Source organism: Cupressus sempervirens, chromosome 5 (assembly GCF_028749045.1).
Source record: "Cupressus sempervirens isolate cs-2001-9-10 chromosome 5, ASM2874904v1, whole genome shotgun sequence".
NCBI lineage: Eukaryota > Viridiplantae > Streptophyta > Pinopsida > Cupressales > Cupressaceae > Cupressus > Cupressus sempervirens.
Window position 1 is genome coordinate 1005531920 of NC_143122.1, and position 26071 is coordinate 1005557990.

At 36.1% G+C, this 26071-nt stretch overlaps 1 protein-coding gene across 3 annotated transcripts in view; it reads right to left on the reverse strand.

Moving 5' to 3' along the window:
* The window catches only part of LOC149559324 (chitin elicitor receptor kinase 1-like), a 272912-nt gene that overhangs the window by 214593 nt on the left and 32248 nt on the right, over positions 1 to 26071 (reverse strand). For all 3 annotated transcript variants that reach the window (XM_089833256.1, XM_089833255.1, XM_089833254.1), the window contains 2 exons: positions 12085 to 12287; positions 10993 to 11082 (listed from right to left, as the gene is read on the reverse strand). In XM_089833256.1, coding sequence (XP_089689382.1) covers positions 10993 to 11082; positions 12085 to 12287 — 293 coding nt within the window. The remainder of the gene's footprint in view (positions 1 to 10992; positions 11083 to 12084; positions 12288 to 26071) is intronic.

Genomic DNA, 26071 nt, shown 5'->3' on the forward strand with positions numbered 1-26071 from the left:
TATAGTAGGTAAGAACACAACATATATTGAAGTCTCGATGCATTAGTTCAGTCCTTTCAATCCACATATGACTAGATGAAGGCTCTATTACGCAAATACAGTTAATTCTTGCTCTTCCCAATCATCAATCCGTACAATCTGTAAACTAACTGTTGGGTTAAGATTTGTCCAGCCTTAAATATGCCAACCCCTTGTGTTCAGACCCTAAGGTCCGGGTTAGGACTCCTTTTGTGTTAATCCCTAGTTTCTAGGAAAATTTTGTCATGACAACTTGTCATGAGCAACTTTTGCAACTTTTTGCTCATTGAGCAATTTCCTCTCCTAACTTGCATAGCTGCTTCCAAAATCAACACCTTGGATCCCAAAGCACTTAAAAACATCAATAACACAAGTGCCACTCCATTTTGGAATTTTGGTCAAACTTTGTCCCTTTTGTTGACTCCCCTAGGACTTTGACTCTAAAGCCTAATTGAGTATACAAATCACAAACTCTAAGCATCCTTACCTCAACATACACACTAAATCAACCTTGGGACTTTATGATTAGTCCGTATTACCTTGGTGGTTGGCTAGAACCACCTACAAGCCAAAAATGCACTAGAATCTAAGCAAGACTCTAGGGTGCTCCTGCACCAAATTCCAACAACAGTAACGGCAACAAAGGAAATGAAAAGAAAGGACCAGCTAAAGGTTGCTTTGTGTGAGGTGGAGACCACTATGCCAATTGGTGTTCTAGTAAGGGCACATCCAACCAGAAAACATGTCCTCCCTTGCCACCTCAGGGAATTGTTTTCCGGCAGAGGATTCATGCAGCTTTGGACAAGCGACAAGTAGAACAACAATTGGGTCCCATACAAACTCCGGGTAAGATTTATCGAAGCCCCATTTCTATATTAATTGACTCAGGAGGTACAAAGTGTTTTATATCTCCAAATATATTTAGTAGGTTTCCAAAAAGAACTAGATTTATGGCAAATCCCTAGACCGTTGAATATGCAAATCAATTGAAGGCTGGAGCAGACCAATGTCTATTTGAGGCTCAAATAGACTTTCCAAACTTCTTTACTAAGGTTAACTTGTACATAGCACCTCTAGGTTCCTATGATATTATCATAGGGATAAATTGGCTTAGCAAGCATAAGGCAAAAGTGGATTGTCTGGAAAAAACATTAGAATGTTTAGATGACTTAGGAAATCCAATAAGCATTCAAAGAATATTACATGAAGTAAAACCACGTCAAATATCAGCCATGCAACTTAAGAAATGTAGGAGAAAAAGGTGTGAAATCTTTGTAGTAAGAGTAGAGAATCTAAGAGAAACCTAGGAAAAAATATATCAAGATGATTACATTTTTAAGAATGGTGGGATCAGGGAAGGGATGAAGGAATCCCTTGCAGGAAAATACCTCTATCTTAGGAACTATTAAGACATGTTTCCAAAAGAGCTACCTGGCTTACCCCCTTCTATAATATTTGATTTTACCATAGAACCGATATTAGGAGCAAAGCCCATATCACAAGCACCGTATAGAATGACTACTTCAAAACTGATGGAGTTGCAAGCACAATTGTAGGAATTAGTGGATAAAAGCTCATCCATCTTAGTGTCTGCCCTTGGGGAGCCTCAATTTTGTTTGCTAAGAAAAAGGATGGAACCATGAGATTAAGCTTTGATTATAGGATGATCAATTAGGTCACCGTAAAAAATACATACCCACTTCCTTGAATAGATGATTTATTCGATCAGATGAGAGGATCTGCAATATTTTCTAAAATTGATCTCAGATCCGATTACCACCAACACCAAATCAAGGAGGAAGACATTCACAAAACTGCCTTTAGAACCCAGTATGGATATTATGAGTTCACAGTTCTACCCTTCGGTTTGACTAACACCCCTGCAGCCTTTATGAATCTTATGAATAGTGTATTCCAAGATTGTCTAGACAAGTTCGTATTGGTATTCATTGATGATATCCTTATCCACTCTCAGAATGAGGAGGAACATCAAAGACACTTAGAGATAGTCCTACAAAGGTTGTACGAGTAATTATCGAAGTGCTCTTTTTATTATTACGAGATTCATCATCTAGGGCATATTAAATCAGCAAAAGGAAATGCAATAGATCCTGCCAAGATCAAGGCAATCAAGGAATGGTTAGTACCTAGGAATGTGTTAGAGGTCAGCGTTAACGTTTTAAGGATCGTTTTTGCAAATATAATAGCACTGCTATGGTATTGGTGTATTCCAAATGTGGATTTGAATCTCATATAAATATGAGAGGAGACATGTCTCATGAAAAGACATGTCTCTATGGTTTAATCATCATTTAATTAATAATAATATATTAACAAAAATAATAAAATGTATAACAATATACACACACACACACACACACACACACACACACATATAATTTAACATGAATAAGTATATATAAAAAATGATGATTTATCAATAACAATAATGTATCTCAAATCAAATCAATCCAATTGAAGCTACAACCTCAACACTCCCTTTTAGCTAGGGAGAATTTGTAGAACACATTATGCTCTCAAGCATTTAAGGATATCAACATATATCCATCAACTTAGATGTTATCTTTCAATATCATCCAAAGTATGATTCAACAAGAATCAATCATATGATATTCATAATACTTATATTCTTTTGGTGTGTGCACTGACATCAAAAAATAATCCTTGATGCATACCAAAAGAATATGTTATATCCTAGTAGGAAATGAGTTGTCTGATTTCCGGCACTCTGGGACAAAAACTTAATGTAGTCTATCAAATAACAAGAAATCACAATGTCATGGTCTCTATCATGCCAAGTATCATAATCTTCGGCACTCTGGGATAACAAATGAAGTCTAATCATGATACGTTCGTTATCATGACTACCGGCACTCTGGGACAACAACTTAATGTAGTCTATCATGATAACTGGTCAAGCTGTTGATAAGATCGTCACCTTACAATTGCAATCCCCTGAAAAATACATCAATGAAAAATTGTCACCTTTCATGACATAATGCACATATGTAAAATAGTAACCACCATGAACCACATCAGAGGGTGGAACAAGGACTTTCACCTCAACTTCTCACACACAGAGAACACATTACAAGGAATTTCACTTAGAACTTCTCCCTCATAAAGAAAATATCATTCACAAATGATTGCACCTCAAAGTTCTCCCTCTGAACAATGATCCTGGGAAGTCAAGTCCAGTAGTTACTCCCTTAGAGACTCTCTTCCACCAAGGATGCCTCTCAAACTCACTATAAATCTGATATCAATCTTTCGACTTTCTAGTGATAAGTCAATACTTCCTCATGATGCACACAAGAGTAGGCCCATCAAAATCATGCAGTTACACACATGTATTTCTAGACACCCTATGAGTATCAATCTTCTAAGCTCTTGTGTTGCCTTCAAAGAAGTGTCATACTCCCTCTTAATGGAGAAGGATACTCATAATCTCAATCATCAAAGATATTTTCTTCAAGAGCCTCACTTTATCTAGCCTAGTCACAACTTCTTTGAAGCTACTATCATAAGCTGCCTAATGTGTCATTCTTCTTTTCCTGCAAGATCAACTTTAGGTACAAAGGAAAAGATCAAGGAAAAAATAACTCAGATAGTACATATAAAACTACAAATGACAGAGAGACTATAATGAGTAGATAAATGTAATACTTAAGAATAATAAATACTTATCTATACATCATCGTCATTAATACAAGTTGCCTAATAGATGATTCAGATTTGAAACTCTAATGATGTCCCTTCTCTTATATCTCCCTTCTAAAGATGGTTTCAGTGGGAATGGAACATTATTTATCCTTTCCCCTGCACAATGTGAAGTTCCCATTCCTATATTGTCGAATAATTTTGCATCATATTCAAATATGGCAGACTTCTTTCTTTTCTTCTTAGCAAAGAATCATCCTTGGAGATCAAGGAAACAAACAAGAGCATAATGATAAAGCAAGTGTCTAATGAGCATCAAGAGATGCACTCTGAATCCCTTAATGAATGCCACAAATAGAAGTTGTTGCTCCCACAGAACTGGATTTATCTCAGAAAGAATACATCCTCCAATGTTCCAAAAGGAATTGTGTCTATCATCATTTCATTCTTGGTCTCTACAATCCTAAGAGGTCGTCTCTGATTCGCTAATATGAATTTGCACCAAATGACAAATCCGGTTCCTTAAGGATGAATAAATACAAACAAAGTTATCCACAATGACGCCAAAATACAAAGATGAAGAATGCAAATTATATGTTTTGAATTTGATATGAAATGTGTCTAATGAGCATGTCTATTAGTACTTCTCATCTCTTCTCAAAGGATCACATCCCTTTATAGAAGTTCATTCCTTCTCACAGGTGGTCTTGAAATTGTGATGAGCTGGCAAGGAGATGCCTTGTGAAAAAATATGAAGTACATAGATAACAACCCAATCTCTTCCTCCCAAATTCTTCGCATCATTGTCCTTAGAAGTAAAATCGCAACACAAGTAACATTGCAAGAAGTGTTCATGCGCATGAACATGGATGTGGGTGCTCTTGTGAGTTTGAGAACACAACACAGGTGTTCCTAATGAACATCAAAACACAACGCTAGTCCTTCACTATCTCAAAATATAATGAGGTCATGGGATTGCTCAAGATATTACTTACTCCACACAATAATATCACTATTTTCTTTTACTTTCAAGGACTCATCATAACAGACCCCAACCATAATATTGAATTATCATAGAGAATATAACTTAAACCATTTGCTGGGAGGATGCTAGGAAGAAAATTAATATTGTGGTCTCTCCTATTAGACTTCCTTGATATTTAGGGGTAATTAACCAAATTCTTACAATTCTCAATCCCTGGTCTCACTTTTAATTTGTGTAATAACAATGATAGATCTACAATTCAAATATAACTCTCTTTACAATTTTCCCATACACATGTAGATTATCTTCTTCTTCATTTAATTCACTGCCGCATTTTGTGTCTTCCTTCATTTATGTTATGTAAGCTACATTAGAGAATAAGCCAGTATAATGGCTCCGTACATTTTACTATATGTGATTGTATTCAGTGAGTATATTCCTTAATTGCTGGTTCTGTTCAGTACACGATTTATTCCTTCTGATTGCAAGGTATATCGGATTGACTGTCAATACTTGCACGGGAATCGATAACTTCTAATGCTCTGTTCAATGTTCACTGTGATAACTCAACATTTCAATTTAAAAAATTTATTAAATCTATTGGTAGTGAACCTTAAATCTCGCCCAAGAATGAAATGAGTCTTTCAAAATTATGATGTTGTGTGTAATAATCTTTATAAATTGTATGCATATAGTTGTAAGGATTCATATGTTGGCTCAGTACTGAACTGTTAAATCTCTTCATCTCTTTGCGACATTCCCATTCTATGTTCTTTTTTGTGTCGTATATTAAAAAGATGAATACACTATTCCATGCCTAGTGATTATTTCTAATCGCTGTGTATGGTGCAGTAATGATAATTACCACTTTCTGCTTGGACATCAATTGGACTCATTTGGTTTTTTTTTTTTTGTTTTTTTTTTCGGTACATCTTTCGTTCAGAATCAGCAAATACATGTTTTGACCCATGAGAACTTATTCAAGATATGTTTGGATATGAATGGGAAATTATATAGCAAATCTATCCTGATCTAAATCATTGTTTCATAAGTGCTCCTCAATTTTATATCTTTCGTAGTCGCTGCTCATTTCTCTTCCATGTCACTTTTACTGAATCATTGGACTATCGATGCTGGAGCATCTTCTTTCCCTGAATAGTTGCTCCATCTTCCATGACTACACACAATGTCATGACGTTCCTCTATTTCTTGGTTTATTTATTTATTTATTTTTAGTGATGGTGTTGTTGAGTCAGATTAAGAGTCACAATATTATTTAAATAAACACGTTGCTGAATCATGGTTTGTCATATATCTATCACAGATAAATTTTAGAGACCGCTCAAATGCTATTAACTCCAACAAATGTATTGGTGCTTTGTAGGTTTGATCACATTGAATGATTGTTCACAAGATTGTTGTATAACTCCATATGCAGACTAGAAATCCAGCGTTCTTTAACTTCACCATGTCTATAATATTTATATTTATATTCTTATAAATCAATGCTCTTCCCCTTTTCTTTCATATTAATATGGGCTGATGTATTCCTTGATATTTTGAATTGGCTCTGGTCAAAGACATATGTTAAATACAAAAGATGTGGCTTTCAATGAATTCTATGGAGCAACGGATTCACTCTTGTATTGGCCTGATACTTCTTCAGTTGCTTTCCTTATATCCAACCTATGCACTCTATCTGGCCCGTCCCTTTAGTGTTGCTTTCTAACTCTGGATTGTTGCTACTTCATGTGTTTGTTTCTTGGTCACTGAATATAACATTTGCAGCCCTACTCTGATACCATGGTAAAATTTTAAGGATTGTTTCTGCAAATGTAATAACACTGCCCTGGTATTGGTGTGTTCCAAATGCAGATTTGAATCTCATATAAATATGAGAGGAGGAGACATGTCTCATGAAGAGACTTGTCTTTATGGTTTAATAATTATTTAATTAATAGTAATATATTAACAAAAATAATAATATGTATAACAATATATATTATATACTATAATGTGTATATATATATTATATACAATAATTTATATTATTTAACATGAATAAGTATATATAGGAAATGATGATTTACCAATAACAATAATGTATCTCAGATAGAATCAATCTGCCTGAAGATACAACCTTAACAGTCAGAAGCTTCATGGGTTTAGTCGATTTCTACAAGAAATTTGTTAGGGACTTCTCACGGATAGCATATCCCATAACTACATTGCAGTGAAAGGGTAAGAAGTTCGTCTAGTTGGAGAAATTTCAAGCAGCATTTGAATATTTAAAAAAGAAACTAACTATTGCACCAGTACGTAGAGTCTAGATCATGAGGGTCACTTTGTGGTTATCATCGACACATCAAGAGAGGGATTGGGGGGTGTCCTGATGCAGGGAGACCAAGTCATTGCATATGAGTCGAGGAAGTTAAAGAACTATGAGCAAAATTATGCAACTCATGACTTAGAACTAGCAACCATCATTCACACTTTAAAAATGTGGAGACATTACTTGATCAAAAAACCATTTAAACTTAGTTTAGATCACCACAGATTGAAGTACATATTTACACAACCCAATCTTAATGCTCACCAAAGAAGATGGTTAGAGTTCTTAGTAGACAATGATTTTGAGATCAACTATAACTATATCATAGGGAAAGAAAACCGAGTAGCCGACACCTTGAGTAGGCAAAGGCATATCTCCACTATAATAATAATAAACACTAAACTTAGGGAGAAAGTGCTTCAGGGTCTATCAGGATATGATTTCTATAGTCAAGTGCACCAAGCCCTCCAAAAGGACCCTCATGACAACAAATATGAAGGTTATCAACTTGAAACAAACGAACTCTTGAGATACAAGGGGAGGATCTACATAGCTAAGAATTCGAAAATCCAGAAAATGATTCGGAGGGAAATCCATGCCACCCGATGCTCAAGGCATGACACAAATGTTAGCCGATATGAAACCATTATATTTTCAGAAAGGCATGACACAAGAGACAGTGGAATTTGTAGCAGGTTGCCTTGAATGTCAAAGAGTTAAGGCCGAGCACAGGTACCCAGCTATATTTTTGCACCCAAATGAAGTCCTGGAATGGAAATGGCAAATAATTACCATGGGTTTTATCCAAGGATTGCCTATGACCAGAAATAGGCATAACATTATCCTCGTGGTAGTAGATTGATTAACTAAGGTAGCTCATTTCGTTCCAAAAAATCAAACTGATGAAACACGAGAAATTACCCACAAATTCATAAAGGAGATCTTCAGACTTCATGGAGTCCCAAAGAATTATATCAAATAGAGATGCTAGGGTGACATCTAGGTTTTGGCAAACCCTATTTTCAGCATTAGGGACAAAATTGAATATTAGTCTAGCCTATCATCCAGAAACTGACGGCCAAACAGGAAGGATGAATGAGGTACTAGAAGATCTTCTAAGGGTTTAGTGTATGGATCAACAATACCGTGGGAAGATGTACCTTCCCTTAGTTGAATTTGCTTACGATAACTCATACAAATCCACTATTAAGATGGCACCATTTGAGGCCCTGTATGGGTGCAAGTGCAGGACACATGTAATTTGGAATAGAATCGAAGAACAAATTCTTGTTGGCCCTGAGTTGCTTGTAGAAATGGAAAAATAGGTAGTTCAAATTGCTCAAAGGCTGATAGAGGCAAATGACCAACTAAAGAGTTATGTAGATGCTAAGAGGACTCCAACAGAATTTAGAGTGGGAGAAAAGGTCCTCCTATAAGTAAAATCTCATAAAAGCACTCTCAAATTCAATAAGAATGCCAAGTTGGCCCCAAGATATGTGAGACCATTTGAAGTTTTGGAAGTCATAAATCCCCTGGCCTACACAATTGCTCTACCTCCAACCCTTGCCCAGATGCATAATGTGCTTCATGTTGCATATCTTAAAAAGTATGTAGCCAATGATGAACATGTTATTGACTGGAATTTCTTGAAGGTACAAGACCCAAGTGTGGTGGAAATAGAACCACTCAGAATACTCGAGGTGTCTAAGCTCCACTTATGAAATTAAAACGTCACCCAGTGCAAGGTCCAATGAGGACCACTATACTGTAGAGACTGCTACTTGGGAAGATTATGATGAAATCTTCGAGAAATTTCTCCACCTTTCTCCAAGAATACAAACTATAGATATTATTATTTTGTAATTTTGAAACATTGTGACATGATGTTAATTAAGACTATGTTACAGCTATTTCTTTCATTGTGGATGCTTCTTATGTAATTAATTGCAATATTCATCGAGGACAGTGAAACATAGGGGGGCGAGGGGGTTGTTGCATCCCCTATTTCATTGTTTTGGAAAAATAAATTCATTTAACTGTTGATATTTCAAGCAATTAGTTAGATTAGTTACTCATTGTTGAAGCATATGAATGGAAATACTTTTTGATCGTTATGTTCAAGTGAAAAGGAAAAAGTCAGTTAAATTGCTTGCTATTGAAGTTAAATTGGTTATTTGCTATAATGACTAATTATAGTTGATCAATGTGAAAGTATGCTTTCACCATGCTAATTCTTCTTGCAGGTAGCGCAGCGATGGTGGGAAGCATTGGCAAAGAGGGAATTGGGTACGAGAGCACCATCCTGCCACCAGAGTTAACAACTATGAATCTAAACTACCATGGTCAAGGAACGCAGGCTGGGACAAACTAGATACACATCAAATGACCACCATGAGCTAACTAGGTCAACGAGCATAATAAGATATATAGACATTCATGTATACAGTAAAGTGAATTAGAGACAAATATTACCTTTCAGATGTGAGTGGACCTCAAGTCCTTTCTTCTAATGTCAAACATGTTCCAGTATATTGGTACCATGGTACTTACATACATTTGTACATGTTACACACACATGTGTATGTCTATATTCAAGTATGACATATACGTATATTTAAAATACAAGGTATGCATAAAAATATGTATATTTGGGAATACCACATGTATGTATATATGGGTGTGCAACATATACAAATATATATAAATAAGATAGATACCATTATACTAAGAAATGGGGAAAATTTAATTCCACTTTATATCAATGAATTATTTTAAAGCCATCGGATATAATCTTTTATGCATTATTTTTGGTTTTGCATTTTGAATCCAAGATTGTAACTCTTGTGCACCACCTTGCGCCTTCTTCCCATGCACGAACTCTCTTTTTCGGCTCGTGTTCAAACGACTGAGCTTGTAATTTCCCCTTTTCAGGTCCATTATTATAAATGATATTTAATTGAATTGCATTATTAGTAATAGTCATTTGTGCTATCAAATGATGATATTATTTGAATTTAGGACCAAAAGATATAGGTGTTATCCAAGTTTCCTAGATGCCAAATGTGCAAATGGATTCCCTCAAAGTTTACAGGTCCAAATCCACATCATATATAAATAAAATAGATACCATATACTAAGAAATGGGGAATAATTTAATTCCACTTTATATCAATGAATTATTTTAAAGCCATTTGATATATTCTTTTATGCATTATTTTTGGTTTTGCATTTTGAATCCAAGATTGTAACTCCTGTGCACCAACTTGCGCTTTCTTTCAATGCACGAACTCTCTTTTTCGGCTCATGTGTTCAAACGACTAAGCCTATAATGTCCCCTTTCCAGTTCCATTATTATAAATGATATTTAATTGAATTTCATTATTAGTAATAGTCATTTGTGCTATCAAAAGATGATATTATTTGAGTTTAGGACGAAAACATATAGGTGTTATCTAAGTTGCCTAGATGCCAAATGTGTAAATGGATTCCCTCAAAGTTTATAGGTCCAAGTCCGCATCGCAAAAGATTACAGATCCCTGAACCCTATCTTATCCTGGCCACACAATTCAATGCAAGTATCCATGTCATTGTGATAAGTTAAATTGAATAGTTATTGTACAGAAAAGTTACATTGATGATTTTAAATAACATCATGCTGAGTTACCTTTTAACTTACATTATGTTGAGTTATCTTTTAGACATAACTAATGCAGAGTTATTACATCATCAACATAAACAATAAGTGCCTATCTGTAGAAAGTTTAGACTAGCATTATACTATATCTAATTAGTTGTCATCAGTGAACACTAAAACAAGATATTGGCCATAGTTCAAGAAAGTTGAGAACAATTAAGCACGACAAGTACCTGTTCTAACATCTATAGTACTTTTCGTCTTAATCAATTCGAATGCATGACAAGTATATATTACATTCTTTCTACTCGATCTTGCGTGGCTGGTACAAAAGAAACTTACCAAGTTTGTATGATGCACATGTGTCAACACCTTCAATTCAGCAAGAAACTCATTGGTTCCCTGTAAATTCATCTTCTTGATTGCAACTTTCTGTTGACAGTAAAATATGCATTCAAAATTATTCCAAAGTGACTTCATTAACAAGTAAAAGAAGATTGCAGCCTCTTCTTTTGTTTGAAAATATAAGATATGTGCAGCTCTATCAGTTCCATATTTGCAAGACTGACCTAACAAGTAAAAGAAGAATGCAGGTGCTTCTTTTGTTTAAAACATATAAGATCTGTGCAGCTCTATTAGTTCCATATTTTCAAGATTGATCTTGCACACCTTTACAACAAACCCTTCAAATTTAAAATATCGAAACACATGATGGCAAGAATGCATGCAGACATATACCATATTATTAATTTATTAAAAGAATAAGTGCATCATGGTGGCAATCTGGTTCTGTTATCATGATAATACAAATAGTTACACTACTTGCTACATAAAATATATCAGGAATACAGGTTTCAAAGCAATGTCAGAGTTAGAACATCCTACTGTGTGCACTAAAACATAAAAGAGCTACAAACTAAAGACACGTACAATTATCCAAATGTTGATTCACAAAGAAACAGATATTGGTGGCACAACAAAATGGGGCACATTGGCAAATTTAAGAGGCTATTAAAGAATGTAAAGCTTCTTGCACTCTTTACCTTTTCCTCGTTATAACTTACAAAGTACAAGAAATCTGATCATTTTTCTTAAAAAGGAGAATGTTAATATGGAAAACTATAAAATATTTAAACACAATAGGTTATCCTACCACAGAATATGAAGCTGATTGCACTCTGCATTTTCCTCACTATGAAGTACAAAAAAATTTGATCATTTTTTTTTTTCAAAAGGAGAAAATGTTATGGGAGAGAATTAAGAACTCAAATTGTTGGATGTACCATTATGGGAGAAATTTAGAAACCTGAATCATTGAATCTACCAATAAATGAGCAAAGCATTACTGAAACATGAACATCCTGTAAAAAAAAACTTAAGAGATAACACAATTACTCATTATTTGAGAGAACAATTAGGAGTCAAATAAATGACCTGGCCATGAAGAATGCCATAGTAAACAGATCCATAGCCACCTTCACCAATCTTGTGGTTCACATTGAAATTGTTTGTGGCCAAAGCAAGCTCATCGTATGAGAACTCAACAGACTTCTCCCCCGTAATATCAGAAACGGCTACTGGCAAACTTCCAGACGTTACAGACATTGAGCTTTGACCAGAAGTTGCACTTGGCAACCCTATAAATGTAGAAGAGCATGAGTTATAGTAGATACAATTAAGAATAAATCCAAAATTAGTGTTCTATTTAATTTTTAGAATATATATTGCTACAGATTCTTGTGAGTATAGATTCTAGACCAAAGTGGATGATGCAATTTCCATTGCCTTTGTAAAAAAAATTATTGGTCACAAAAAATTGATTCTTAAAGGAAATATGCTGGGAATATCTAGATATTTCCGTCAGATATGTGGAATAGACAAGCATGCTTTCTTTTCATGAAGAATTTGGACCACCCATAGAACATACTATATTAACATGACCTATGTGTAAGAATCGATTGCAAGCACTACAGAATTCTCTTTGACCTAGCTATACTTTGAGTACTATGCATTTAATAAAATTAACCCCAATATAATTGCTTAAATGTAACTAAACGTTTTTACCTTATTTAATATTCCTCAAATAAGGGTGGTGGTGGGCTGGTTTAATCTCTCCTGGATCAAAAATTTGGTTGACCCTGTAAAGCTCCATAGGCTGAATATCATAGATTGTTAAGTTGTGAATCAAGGAGGCTAATTCCAAACAGGGTGCTTGCAGTGAACATCAAAAGTAATAATTCAGCTATGATAGTTTTGGCGACTCCAATCTTTACCAATGAGGTGGAATTTGAATACTTAGTCATCATTCTCTTCTGGTGTTCAAGTAGGATTTTAGTGCATACAAATCACATTGATAGAAATGTCTCGTTTATACATTTGCAAGCAAGTACAGGTCTTCCAATATATTATATTACTGATGCATTACTCTCTTTGATGGATCTCCCTATAACCTTTTGGGAGAAGTTTAAATTGTTCAACCATAGTATATTACTAATACTATATAGGATATTCAAAATGTTTCATTTTCAAAGGTCGCTGTTTCTTTAAAAGTTGAACCCTATATTTATAAAAGGATTCTACTTAATTGTCTTCTTCGTCTATCTTTTCTGAGTCTATTAATTGATTTGTGCTTATAAGAGAAATTGAAATTCAATTTTGAAGATGGAAGTTTTTGAGGTATGCTGTAAGTGTTTTCATTTTTCATCAGGACAACTAATGTAGTGGATATGTAACATATTTTGTGGATAGTTCTTTTGATAATGAATTTTTGTCTTTTAGGTTATATGCCATATCTTCCTCAAGTACTGAGCATATCTAGGTTCAACTTTGATTGTATATGTCTTATTAAAATTAGTTTTGAGTCCAATGTGATAGAGGTTCTGTGAAAATTTTATCTAGATTGCAAATTCAAGATCTGTGCAATTTTGGTCCAGCCAGTTTTGGTTGTTTGTCCATATTTGTGGAGGCTAGAATCCATATGCAAGAATTCATTTTCAATGTTGTGAACAATTGTTAAGTGCTGTTAAATAATTTCACCGTGATCCTTCTTGTGCAATTAATTGATTACCATTGTAATGTAAAAGATTTTCCACTACATGGTACGTATGTTTGTATTTAATGTGATGCAGAGGATGACAAAGGTTTGTTTATAATGTATCTTATGAAGGTCTGTTTGAATAAGCTGCCTATTCCTTCTTTTTTCTACACACTGTTTTTTGTGTTTTCAAGGAACCATAGGATCCTTGGCTCATTTTGAAATGAGCAGATTTTTCTTTTCCATTTGTGGTAACAATATTTTGGACACATTTAAGATAAAGGTAGTGTATGTATACAATATTAGAGAGTATTTGTGGGTACAAGATTTTTTACCAGGAATTAAGTGTTGAATGAAAGAAAATCCTACAATAACAGGTTCAAGGTTTATGCCTCCTAAACATCAGATTGGCTCATTCTAATCTTTCACTCAAATTACATATGGATATGACTGCATGACCAAATAGGAGTGGGTTCAAGAGCAACATAATGCCCTAACCACAAGGTACCTAGGACATTTGGGCGAATACCCTAGCCAAGCCACAAGCACAGTCACACAAAAATGTTGATGGCCCTAAAAGTGATTCAAAACATGCTATTTCATTCATTCACTATCACAAAGCACAATATCAACAAATATCATTCCAAGTTGCCACTTTTGCATTTTTAAAGCTTGCAAGTTTTTTTAAGGTGGGACTGCAAAGGTCCCAAAGATGTTTTCTAAGTGCAATGGAGGGAACTATCTTGTACAAAGGTTGTTTGTTAATTGAAGGCAAATGTAATAACCCTGACCAGTTATAACCTTAATGAACACCAATTTCTTCACTATTCAATTGTTTGACATTTTGTCAAACACTTGGCAAGCAAGCTCAAACAAGATGAAAGTATTGCTTTATGCAAGTTCTTTGTTTATGATTATTGAACAATGGTGGATGCAAATAGGTGAGCCACAACTGATACTCCAACTACTGAAATTAAATAACCAATCAAGCCACTAATAGAAATTTTTGCTCTTAATGCCCAATTGCAGTAGTGATCACTTCTTTCAAAGGTATATCCAAAATAAACTTAAATCCACAGCTCAAATTCTTCTATTCAATGACCAAACAAATTACAGTTTAAGTGTGACAAACCTGATATAAATTGGTCAGCAGCAAACCAACACATCAAATTAATCATCCCTCAGCCATCAGCAACAATGGTAGACATGTCCTGGATGATCGCAGCCTAGAAGGAAGCATCTGCAGTCACCTAAAATGGAAGTTCTTGCAGCCAATATAACCTGCAGACCTGTTAGGGTAATCTGCTCCCAGTAAACTCACAGCTAACGCTGCCCAGAACCAAGAATTTCCAGCATTCAAGTCCACGTAAAACAGAGCTATGAATGGCACTAATAGCGATGCTCAGGTGTAGGCACAATAGGGTTATTCAATCCCTATTTTCCAACACAGAGTGCTACCCAAATTTCAGATTGAAATGGCCTTGAACTGTAGTGAAATTCTGCCCAGAATTGCAGCCACAGTTGTGCCTTAAAGCCCAGATTTATCAGACACCCAACAGCAGCAATTCCAAATGCCAATCTGCCAGTATTTAAGGTGTCCAGATTTGTGGTTAAACAAACACTAGTTTGCAGATAATTTCCATGCCAATGCACAAAAGAATTCAGCATCTAGAATCCATATCACAACTCATAGTAATAGACCAAACCCACACCCAGTACAGGGGTAAATGAGTGCACATATGCAAGCCCTCTAACCATCATTTCTTCAGCAGCATAATATCTTCCTAGCCACAGAACAAACAGTAATGGAAGATACAAACGAACTTACATAATTAAGAATGCCAATTCCATTATGCCTCAACAATGGAATTGAAAATCACCAAACTCCAAACAATATCTCCCAGCCACACATAATCACAGTACAGGACACTCAGCAAATATTCAAAATAAATGAAATACCTCAGCAGTAATTCAAATACCTCTCAGCCTCAAACCTTTATACTTCGGCAAGGGCACACAATTCAGAAAAACTCAAAAAAGCCACAAAGGCAACAAAAGCAAATAAATATCCAAGCGTTGTTTTTCTCATCAAAGGGACTTGTATTATAACCTCCAAATGCCCTTTCGTTTCCAAAATGTAACTTCACTCTAGAGGCCTCACCACAAAACATTAATTAGAAGCTTCCATTAGATTCTTTTACTTGACTTGGCTTATAACTAATTAAATAAATGGCCCCTTCCAATGATAACTCAACTCTCAACTTAAGTGAAACTATATAGTTTAATTATAACTTTATAATAAGCCATTTAATGAATTAATAATAATTTGGCCATTAAATATATAATAACTCCCAAAATACTCATCATATAAATATGACGTCTAAATTAGGAGTCACACCTATTATTTCTCCATGTAACCAAATGTACTTTCCAAAAATAGGAAGGGTCCATCTCAATCAATACCAAGCTTACCACAAATAGTATGTACACAAAACTAAGCCCAAACAAAGTTCAATTTGAGCCAAACGAAAACCAACCTGTAACTTACTAAATAATGGAGAAGACAAGACCCTCCCAAGCCAAGCCATTGCCTCAGAAGATCCTCTATTCACAATAATTAGCCTTCGAAGATCATAATAATAGGCTGATCTCTCAAACTCTGATGCTGGCAAAAATGGGGACTGTTGACTATTTTTGCCCCTATTCAACCCGGCATTGATAACCGATCTGAGAGATTTTCAGTGGGCTGGATTTTTTGCAGAGGGTTGACACATCGCATAGGTTAGCGGCTAACATTTCATGTTAGCTCGATCCCTTAATTGACCGAGTTGACTTGGTTTCTTTTTAATCAAGCTGCAATTTCTTCATTGACCAAGCTGGCTCATTTGCTCTTGGTCGAGCTGACTGGCTACGGGATCTAACAACTCTCGTGTTTTCGCTATCGTCGGTAGAAATTGCGTATCGGCCGACGGGTCCCTTCGGCAAGGAAATTGTGTATCGGCCGACGGGTCCCTTCGGGGAAGTATTGTTATGTAGCCAACGGGTAAAACAGTTTGTAACGGGTATAATGTACTTGGCCGACGGATACCTTCAGGAAGGTTCGTCGGAAAGTATTTATAACCCCTTCGGGAAGCATTGTATTTATCTTATCATGATCATATCATATGAGAAAAGCATAATGTATTGTTGGCATATGCGAATAATAATAGAAGTTCTGCTATTTGTTGTTCGGTGTTCGTATCGATTTCTTGTGTGCGTTGCTTAAATAATCCATACGGTAAACATTCGCAAGCTATCTGCCTATCTTCCTGAAAACGAAATGCTTCCACACGTCAACATTCTGATGCTTCCTCTCACTACAGTGCTTCCTCAAGGCTCCAAAGTCTGGAATTGCGCCACATGCACAAGCACAGATCGACGGCGGAGATGCAACGGAAGATTAAAAGATCGCCGTCTGTTCTGTCAAACAACAAAACATATCGACGGCTCTCAGGTATTTGCAATACATCTGCCATCCTCCCAAAAGTGCGAGATGCTGCCGCATGTCACCATTCAGGTGTTTTTTCATGCCGCAGAGTATCTGTGATGCTTCGAAGCCTGGGATTGCACAATAGCCATTGGATTTGGCTCATCTTGGAGTCTCCTCGCTACATCTCAGGTGTCTGCTGGAAATAAAGCTCATCTTGATCAACAACTACGTCTTAATCTGTCATCAAGGGAGATTCTCGCTACATCTAGGCTGTTCATTTTAATGGAGGATCTATATCGACGGCCAACATTCAATTTCGAGTAAATCATATTCCCCCCTATGGTCAACCCTACATTTTGTAGGTAGATAACACGTTGTGTTATCCGCCCCCGTGGTTTTGTTTGTCCATGACACGCTAACAATGCCTGTTCTTCAATGCCAAGCGACTTCATGGACCTTGTTTCCACAGCGCCAATGCACTCCATGCCTCTTTAATGCATGAAATGATCAGGTCCTTGGGGATTTGACCTCGTACGGCCAGACGCATTGTTTTGCTCTTCCCGTCACTTCTAGCAGCAATTGCACTTCATGACCAAATTCCATTATGATTCTCAGTTATTGCTCTCCTCTGCAACTTGAGTCCACTTTGGTTTGGGTTTGAACTCAATGTAAACATCAAAGTTATGCCTAATCTATTAAGGCAGGTTGTAAAAATTTCTTAACAGTTCTTCTCTGCTTGTATTTGGCAGCAGCATTATGCTCTGCAACTTTTTCCTTTCCATTAATGAAATCTCAGTTCCTTACCTTCTCTTGCCATTTTGTTGTTTTGTGCATGTGCCTTTTGGTAAATGTTTCTTTTCTTCTTTTCTTGATTCAAATGTTGTGTTAAGTCTGCTAGCAGTTGTTGCATAGTAAAATATCTTTCCTTTCAGCACTTCAATTAGTTCCAAACCTGCATGTGATTCCTTGGGAAATAGAATAGAGTCAAGACTAGAGTATTTTGGGTGTTTCAATGATGCGTAATACAGTTATAGGTAGGGTTGTAACCACAGTTCTATCTTGGTGCATCACCCCCTTTCCCTTTCAGCATTGTACTTTTTGTTCTCCTTCCACTTTTCCTCTCAAGTAGTAGTTTAGGTGCACCCTAATTGTATGGAAGCCGGCCTTCTCCAGAGATTCAACCTCAAAGCGCAAGTCCAACACTCAGAGGTCATTTCCATGTTACACAAGGTTTCTTGAGGGTCATATCTCAAGCAAGAGTGCAAAGTTTTTTGTCAACAAGGACATTACAGCAAAATATTGCGATTGAAGGTTAAGGATTGTAAAGGTCCCAAAGATGTTTTCTAGGTGCAATGGAGGGAACTAGCTTGCAGAAAGGTTCTTTTTTAATCAAAGGTAAACATTTTGTGAGATACTTTCAAGTTTTTGAAGAATTTTGTGTCAAACATCTGAATTACACTAAAGAGATTATCTTTCAAACCTTCAACATACTAGACATTTTAAGCTCTCGTGTTACCATCATCAAGACTTAAAGTACCCTTACTAGCAATCTTTGCAACAAAGTTGTTACCTAAAGCAACATCACCTCCTTCAAACTTCTCAAAATTCATGAACTCACTTTTGTCTCCAGTCATATGACTTGAGCATCCACTGTCTATATTCACAAATTCTTCTGCTTGAATGCATCAAGTTCAGTTTTAGCCGCTAGGGACTTCTATGTTCACTTCTCTTTCATTTTCTTCTTCCAACCCTTTCAAGAATCACGGTATTGACTTACTGTGTTGTTTTCTTTACTTTCTAGCTTAGGAGGGATCACAATATTTCTTCCACAATTTCTTACAATATGTCCAAAGTAAATGCAGTTATGAAAAATATTTTAAAACAAAACAATGAAGTAAAAACATTTATGCTGACAAGGTTATTTCTTAGGGACCCTTTCTTTCAACGATTTTCTACAATTGAAAACTTTATGACCAAAATGATTGTAACTAAAGCAATAACCAAAATATGAATAATTGAGGCTAGTATTCTTATCATCCTCCGCTTGATGTTTGTCTTCTAGATCTCCAATCTTATATCTGTCCTTGAGCGAAGTCATCATCTATCTTTATGCTCTGTTTAGCGATCACAACTAGTTCAGATCTCAAACTTTAAGCACCCTATTCTTCTAAATCCTCACCAGCCATGTACTAATGTACCCCAGAATTCTAAGATTTTTGCTTTTGTTTTTTTTAGATATTTTAGGGGTTTAATCTTTTTAAATATTTTTTGGCTCTAACGAATGATTTGCAAAAATGTAAAAAAATAACAAATATTGAAGAAACAACCACACTCAGTGCTAAACACCAAGCTCTAATATAAATATGAATTTTATTTGATATCATTCCTCATTCCCATCAAATACATGTACCAGGAAAGTCCACTATGTTGTCATAAGATGGACAGCAACAACATGTGTATGCACACAAAACTCCAAGTCTTCTTGGTGCAAGAGCACCTAGGTAAGGCCATTATTGTACCTAGGACTCCTATGTTTATTTTGGCTTGTAGTGGCCCTGGCCAAGTCACTAGTGAAATAATGGGCTAGGTGTCTTAGGTGTGTGTCTTAGTCCTTAGGGAGGCATAGTGGGTCCTAAGAAGTAGTCATGTGGCATCATTGGGAAAAGTTGTTTTGTATTGGCCCAAAGAATGCAAAATGTTACTAGGTGAGCACTTTGAGTGTAAAAGGCCAAATTAGCCTAGGAAGGTGGAAATTGGTTAAATGGTGTCCTAATGAGTCCACTGAACCAATTGGGAGGTGATCATGAAGTTTTTGCATGATTTGCACTCACAAGGAAAAAGGTTGCAAAGTTGTCATGCAACTTTGCAAGTTGCAAAAGTTGTCATGATAAATTTTTGAGCAATTTCTTGCATCTTGCAAAGAAACAATGCATAACTGTTTTAAACAGTTAGGGACCATGGAGGACAACTACAAAATGCCTCCCCCAACCTGTGTGAAGGGTTGCTTGGCATTTCAAGTAAGTTGGTTGAATGCGAGAACAAGTTTTGTAAGTAATTTTGTCATAGTTAGAGCCATTTTCGTGTTTTTGTGTTTTTCATGGATTTAACTCTGCACTGTAACATGTGCATGAGATAATAGGTGTAAATATTGGATTCTATATATAGTTGTTTGGTTTGGTTGTGTTCATTTTGAAGCATTATCTTTTAGTTTTCTAGCCTATCGCTGCTCTAGTTCAAGCAGTTTTTGAAGATGGGGTCATAGCTCACCTTTCCACCGTGGCAATTGTACGGTATTCTGGAATGTGTGAGGTGACTCCATGTACCATTAGAGTTCCAAAGCTTGGGCCCTGGAAAGGAATGCAAGCATTTTTAAAGCGATGCCCTAGGCAAGCAGAGTGAGCATGGTTAGGGATCGTAATGAATTGCAACAGCAAGAGAAGGGATTGAATGCATCAATTGCTTCAATCTAAGTTATTGGAGGGGAAGGCACATGTGTGAAGGACCTCTATGCAGGAGAAGGTTGGAAGAGGAGTTTAGCATTGCTTTAGAGAAAACCCTCATGACTGCTGACAAAACCTTGTAAAACCCTTAAAAATAGGCTTTTTCAGTAGAGTACTGTACAGACAACTTGGAAGGGCAAGACCTAGAAAATCTATGGGTCGTGCCATAGGATGTCAGCATAAGAAGTTTATTTCCAACCTTGTTAAGCACTTTTCTGAGTTATTAGTCAAAAGGTGTGAATTAGGCCTATTTTCCTTATAGCCCTTCTAGACCTATTTCCAAGCAAAATCTTGGAATCGGTAGGGAACCAAATGCATTTTGTTTCGAAGAGTCTTGAAATGGATGCATTAAGCCTAGGACAAACCTTTCTCTCCAAGGTTCAGTGGTTTTGAGTCATTAAGGACCATATTGTATGAATGCACCAGAAAGGCATTCATAGGACCAAGATAAGGAGTGAGCATGTTTCTTTACTAGTATAGCCAAGTTGAATAGGTGTAAGATCAAGGAGTGGATCCTTGGGGTTAGGGCCAAAGTAACGAGAATCGAAATCGGATCAGAATCAGCAAGGCTAAATCGAATCGTGAATTGGCCATGAGTTGTCCATGAATTGGCTATGAATCGGCAAATTTTAAAAAAACCTTTAATTTTAGAGATTTTAACAATTTAAAACTTATTTCATGCACCTTTTATTAAATAAAATTTAAACACACTATAACATCATCAAATAGAAGTTAACATACATAAACATGGAACATAAATGATAAATCCATCACATACATAACTATGTTACACGTAAAATGTAAATTGTAGGTTGTAGCTGAAGTAAATAGAAATAATATGATCATAATGATTCAAAGTTGAAATACACAAAAATCTTTGCTTTGAATGGTTCCATAAATGGCACTTTTGAAATATTAGACACACAATAAATTACTTGACATTCTTATTACTTTGCTGATGCACCAGGTTTGAATTTTATCGCTGCATAGGCATATACACACAACAGCTCGAGTCTTCTTATTGTTGTTGATCAAACTTGGGAGATTTTATTATTTTCATTGATTACTTCTTAACTTTTACTACCACATTCTTAGATTTATCAGGTTCCATGTGTATGTCTCTGCTTGTATATTGAATTGTTCATACTAATCATTGAGTATCTTCCTCATTTCATCCTCTTATTTTATTCCATATTAATCGTGCAAAATTGGTTGTTGTACATGGCATGACGTGTAACTAGTATTACGTTTTTCCACTAATACTTCATGATATGTTGACTGGAATATTTGTCTTGCTACAATATTTTTATTGTATACATTATATCCTTCAATGCTTCTTTAATACTAGGCAATATTCCATCACTCATATGCTTATAAAAAGAATGCAATACATATACCTTCAGCGCTGCATTTATTAGTTATGAGTCTCCAGCGATTAAGTTCCTGTTCTGGATCTGGTAAGTGAAGTATATATAGTAATACACACAATGCCATGGATGTTATTTTTGTTCCGTGTATATTTTCATTAATCTCCTGCAAGTCTGCTCAAACATACCATGAATAACAATTCTTTAATCCTTTGTACGTTTCTTTATTACTTTATGCCTTGCCTTACCGATTTAGGCATTTTTTTCATGAATCGGCGATTCATGAGAAAAAATCGGCTGATCCGATTCACGACTCATGAAAAATCACCGAGGTTGACTCGAATCGCCAAACCAGTGATCTAGGCAATTTCATGGCAATTCTTGGAACTCTGGTTAGGACCAATAGGGACCCTAGAAGGCTAGAGAAGTGGCCTAAGCACCCTTTTGGGAAGAAGGGTAAACAAGCAAGGCTTGTGCTTACATCACTTCTACACACATTAGAGAAGGAAGGTTGGCTTTAGCACTTATCTCTTGACCATGGTCTACCACGTCCAAGCTAGGATCCCTTTAGACTATCCTGTAGCAGTACGGCTTGATGTTATCCCCAAGCTGAATGTAACATGCTCATAAGACACTGATTTAACCTTGCTAGTGCCCGATCTTCTCACAACAATTGAAGGATATGCAAATTCTGTCCAAGTGCCTAATGAAACTCACGCCCAGTGGCCCAATTAGTCTAATTTGATTCGATGCGCAATGTATAGCTATATGCAGGTTGTTGATGGATAGGTCTGCAATTTTGAAACAATCCTAAACTTGTTGTTGTCATCTGCTTTGATGATTTTGCCTACTTCAATGCTTGCTCCTTCCTAAATCAACCTGCAATTGAATATCTCTTGTAGAAAATAACTTTGGGTCATCTACCACACCTCTATGTATTCAAACCTGTTAAGAGATTTCATTCCCAGGACCCTAGATCAGTTGGAAACCTTTCCAGAGTTCTCCACTCAATTGCTGGTGTAACCAATGAATTCCAAGATATCTCCTTTTGCCTCCAAAATGCTATTTTATTTGCACAATGCTATTTTATTTGAATCTAATTAGAGATTTCTTGTATTTTAATTAGCATAAATTTATGTTCTGATTTTATCAATCCCTCCTCCTAGTGATCATATTTGATGAAAGGTTATTCTTCATAGCTCAAGTCCCCCTTTTAAGTTATAATATCAAGTTATTTGCCTAGGTAATTGGGCCAACTTTTTTAATCAATTATTATATCATAAAGTGATTATAATAATCACCTTAAATATTATTTTATTAAGCTAGACATAGAAAATAATTAAACTATTCCCAAATTATTTGTAGTTCACTCATCTAGACCTTGATCTAGATTCCATAGTATGTGCCTTTTCCAATGATGTTGTCTGACCATTGAGCTAACTAGCAGACCCTTCCTAAAATTTAGGAACTCTTCTAGAAAATAGGAATTGTGTTAGAAGTGTCCAGAACGATCCCTGCGATCTTCTAGTGTGTCCCTGCCATCTCCCTATCCATCCCTAAAAAATATGGATTCGTCCTCAAATCTAGAGGACTGCCCAAAACTGGTGAAACTGGCTCTCAAAGCCTTGATATGTCATCAAAAGACCCTGAAAAGGTCCCCTACACAATTTGTTGCCCTATGGGAACCAACAACTAGGCCAACTTCATATGTTAACTGACCTATCTAAAGAGGGGATATTAGGATTTGCACTCACTGAGATTACTTGTTCTGAACCAACGTCAAACCCGAGTGCTACAATTTGTGTTCACTCTCCCATTTAGCGTCCTCCACTAGCAACTCCTTCCACATGGTCAAATATTCCCTGATAACTCACCACTTCAACCTCCTCCCACATATATCCATAGTAGAATCAAGGTATAAAATCAGTTTCCCCTCCTCATCAAGGGGTTGAAGCACTATAGAAGGTATCACATGATGACCAATCACCTTCTTAAGGTGAGACACATGGAAGACATTATGTACTCAAATGTGACCAGGTAGATTTTCAACTCATAAGCCACCTTGCCAATCCACCTGATAACCCTGAATGATCCACAATAGCATGGTTTAAGCTTTTGAACACCACTCTTCCTGAGAGTGGACTGTTTCTGTGACTACAACATAAGATACACCATATCCCCCACCACAAGTGAATACTCAGCCTTGCACTAATCGATATACTATTTATGTCGGTTTTGAACTTTATGGATGTTCTCCTTCAAGGCCCTCATGATGTCCTAATTGTCTTGTAAGAGGTCCTTGGCACTAGGTACTTTGTCATCACCAAAATGCAAATCCAAAATGTTGGATGCATCATACTTGAACAATGCCATAAAGGGTGGTCGAAAAGAAGAGGGCAAATTTAGTAAGTTTGTTCACCACAAAATAGATGCAATCTTTGCCTTGAGCTTTAGGCAAGCCCATAATGAAGTCTATCAAGATACACTCCCACTTCGTATACTCAGCCTTGCACTAATCGGTATACTCAGTCTATCAAGATACACTCCCACTTCGTATACTCGGCCTTGCACTAATCGATATACTATTTATGTCGGTTCTGAACTTTATGGATGTTCTCCTTCAAGGCCCTCATGATGTCCTAGTTGTCTTGTAAGAGGTCCTTGGCACTAGGTACTTTGTCATCACCAAAATGCAAATCCAAAATGTTGGATGCATCATACTTGAACAATGCCATAAAGGGTGGTCGAAAAGAAGATGGCAAATTTAGTAAGTTTGTTCACCACAAAATAGATGCAATCTTTGCCTTGAGCTTTAGGCAAGCCTAATGAAGTCTATCAAGATACACTCCCACTTCGTACTCAGAATGGGTAAGGGTTGCAATAGACCTGTGGGAAAAGTGCATTCTTGTTCATGTTTCTGGCAAGTAGGGCACTTATGCACATATGTAAGAACCTCTAACATAAGCCCTTTCCAAGTGAATCTCTCTTTAATTTGCTGATATGTCTTAAAATATCCATGACCTTTGGCCATAGGTGCATCATGAAAAGCATATAGTATCTGTCTTCCCATCTCTGGTCGCAACAACAATAAGATCTCCCCCTTGTACATGATGAGATCATTTACACTATAAATCTATCGTCCTATACTATCCCATCAATAATACTAGTGGCCCATGTGTCCTTAGCATACTCAGCAAAAATCAAGCCTCGCCAATCATCTCCAATCTCACTAATAGAACACAAGAGGGGTCACCTCAACAATGCATCAATAATTATGTTCTTCTTTCCCTTCATATATATGTAATATCAAAATCATAAGCCTCTATTGCTGACCCATTTCTATGGACAATCATTGAGATCCCACTAAGTATGGAAATGTTTCAGGTTGTTATGATCCATTTTCACTACAAATCTGCTACCCACAAGGTATTGCTTTGATGTTCAATTCTAACATCACAAAATTGAGGCAAACCTACACAATTTTTTCTTATGAATTCGTAGGTGTTACCTCTAAGTTCCGATGTTCAAAATGATGCCTTACAAAGGCAATTCGTTATTTCTTGAATTGGTATGAGTTTCACATCTTTTGAACATTGTTTTGGGAGGTTTCGATTAAGTCTTGATCACCTTATTGCTTGTCCAAACGGGATTTTCTTCTCCGACTGCAAGCACTTGATTTTTGGCAACCTTCACGTCTTTTTGTTTTTCTTGTTTTTGTGTTTTGGTTTTAGTCTTTTTTAACCTCAAACGGAGTTATCTAGCTCAAGTTATTATGGTATTAAGCATGCTATAGGTGGGGGTTTTCAGCCTAATTGCATATCCTTATTAAAAATCCCTCAAAAGTGGGTTTTTAATCAATAATTGCATAAAATAAAATTGTCATTTACATGTAAAGTGGGTTTCTAGAACCCCATTTTAAATTTTCACATCATTTTGATAAGTTTTAATACAGTTTTCAATGATTCTCTAATGTATGGTTGGCTTTTCCAAACCTTTTGCATCTCTCTTCATTAAAAACTATCATTAAATGTAAATTTAAACATGAGAGAAC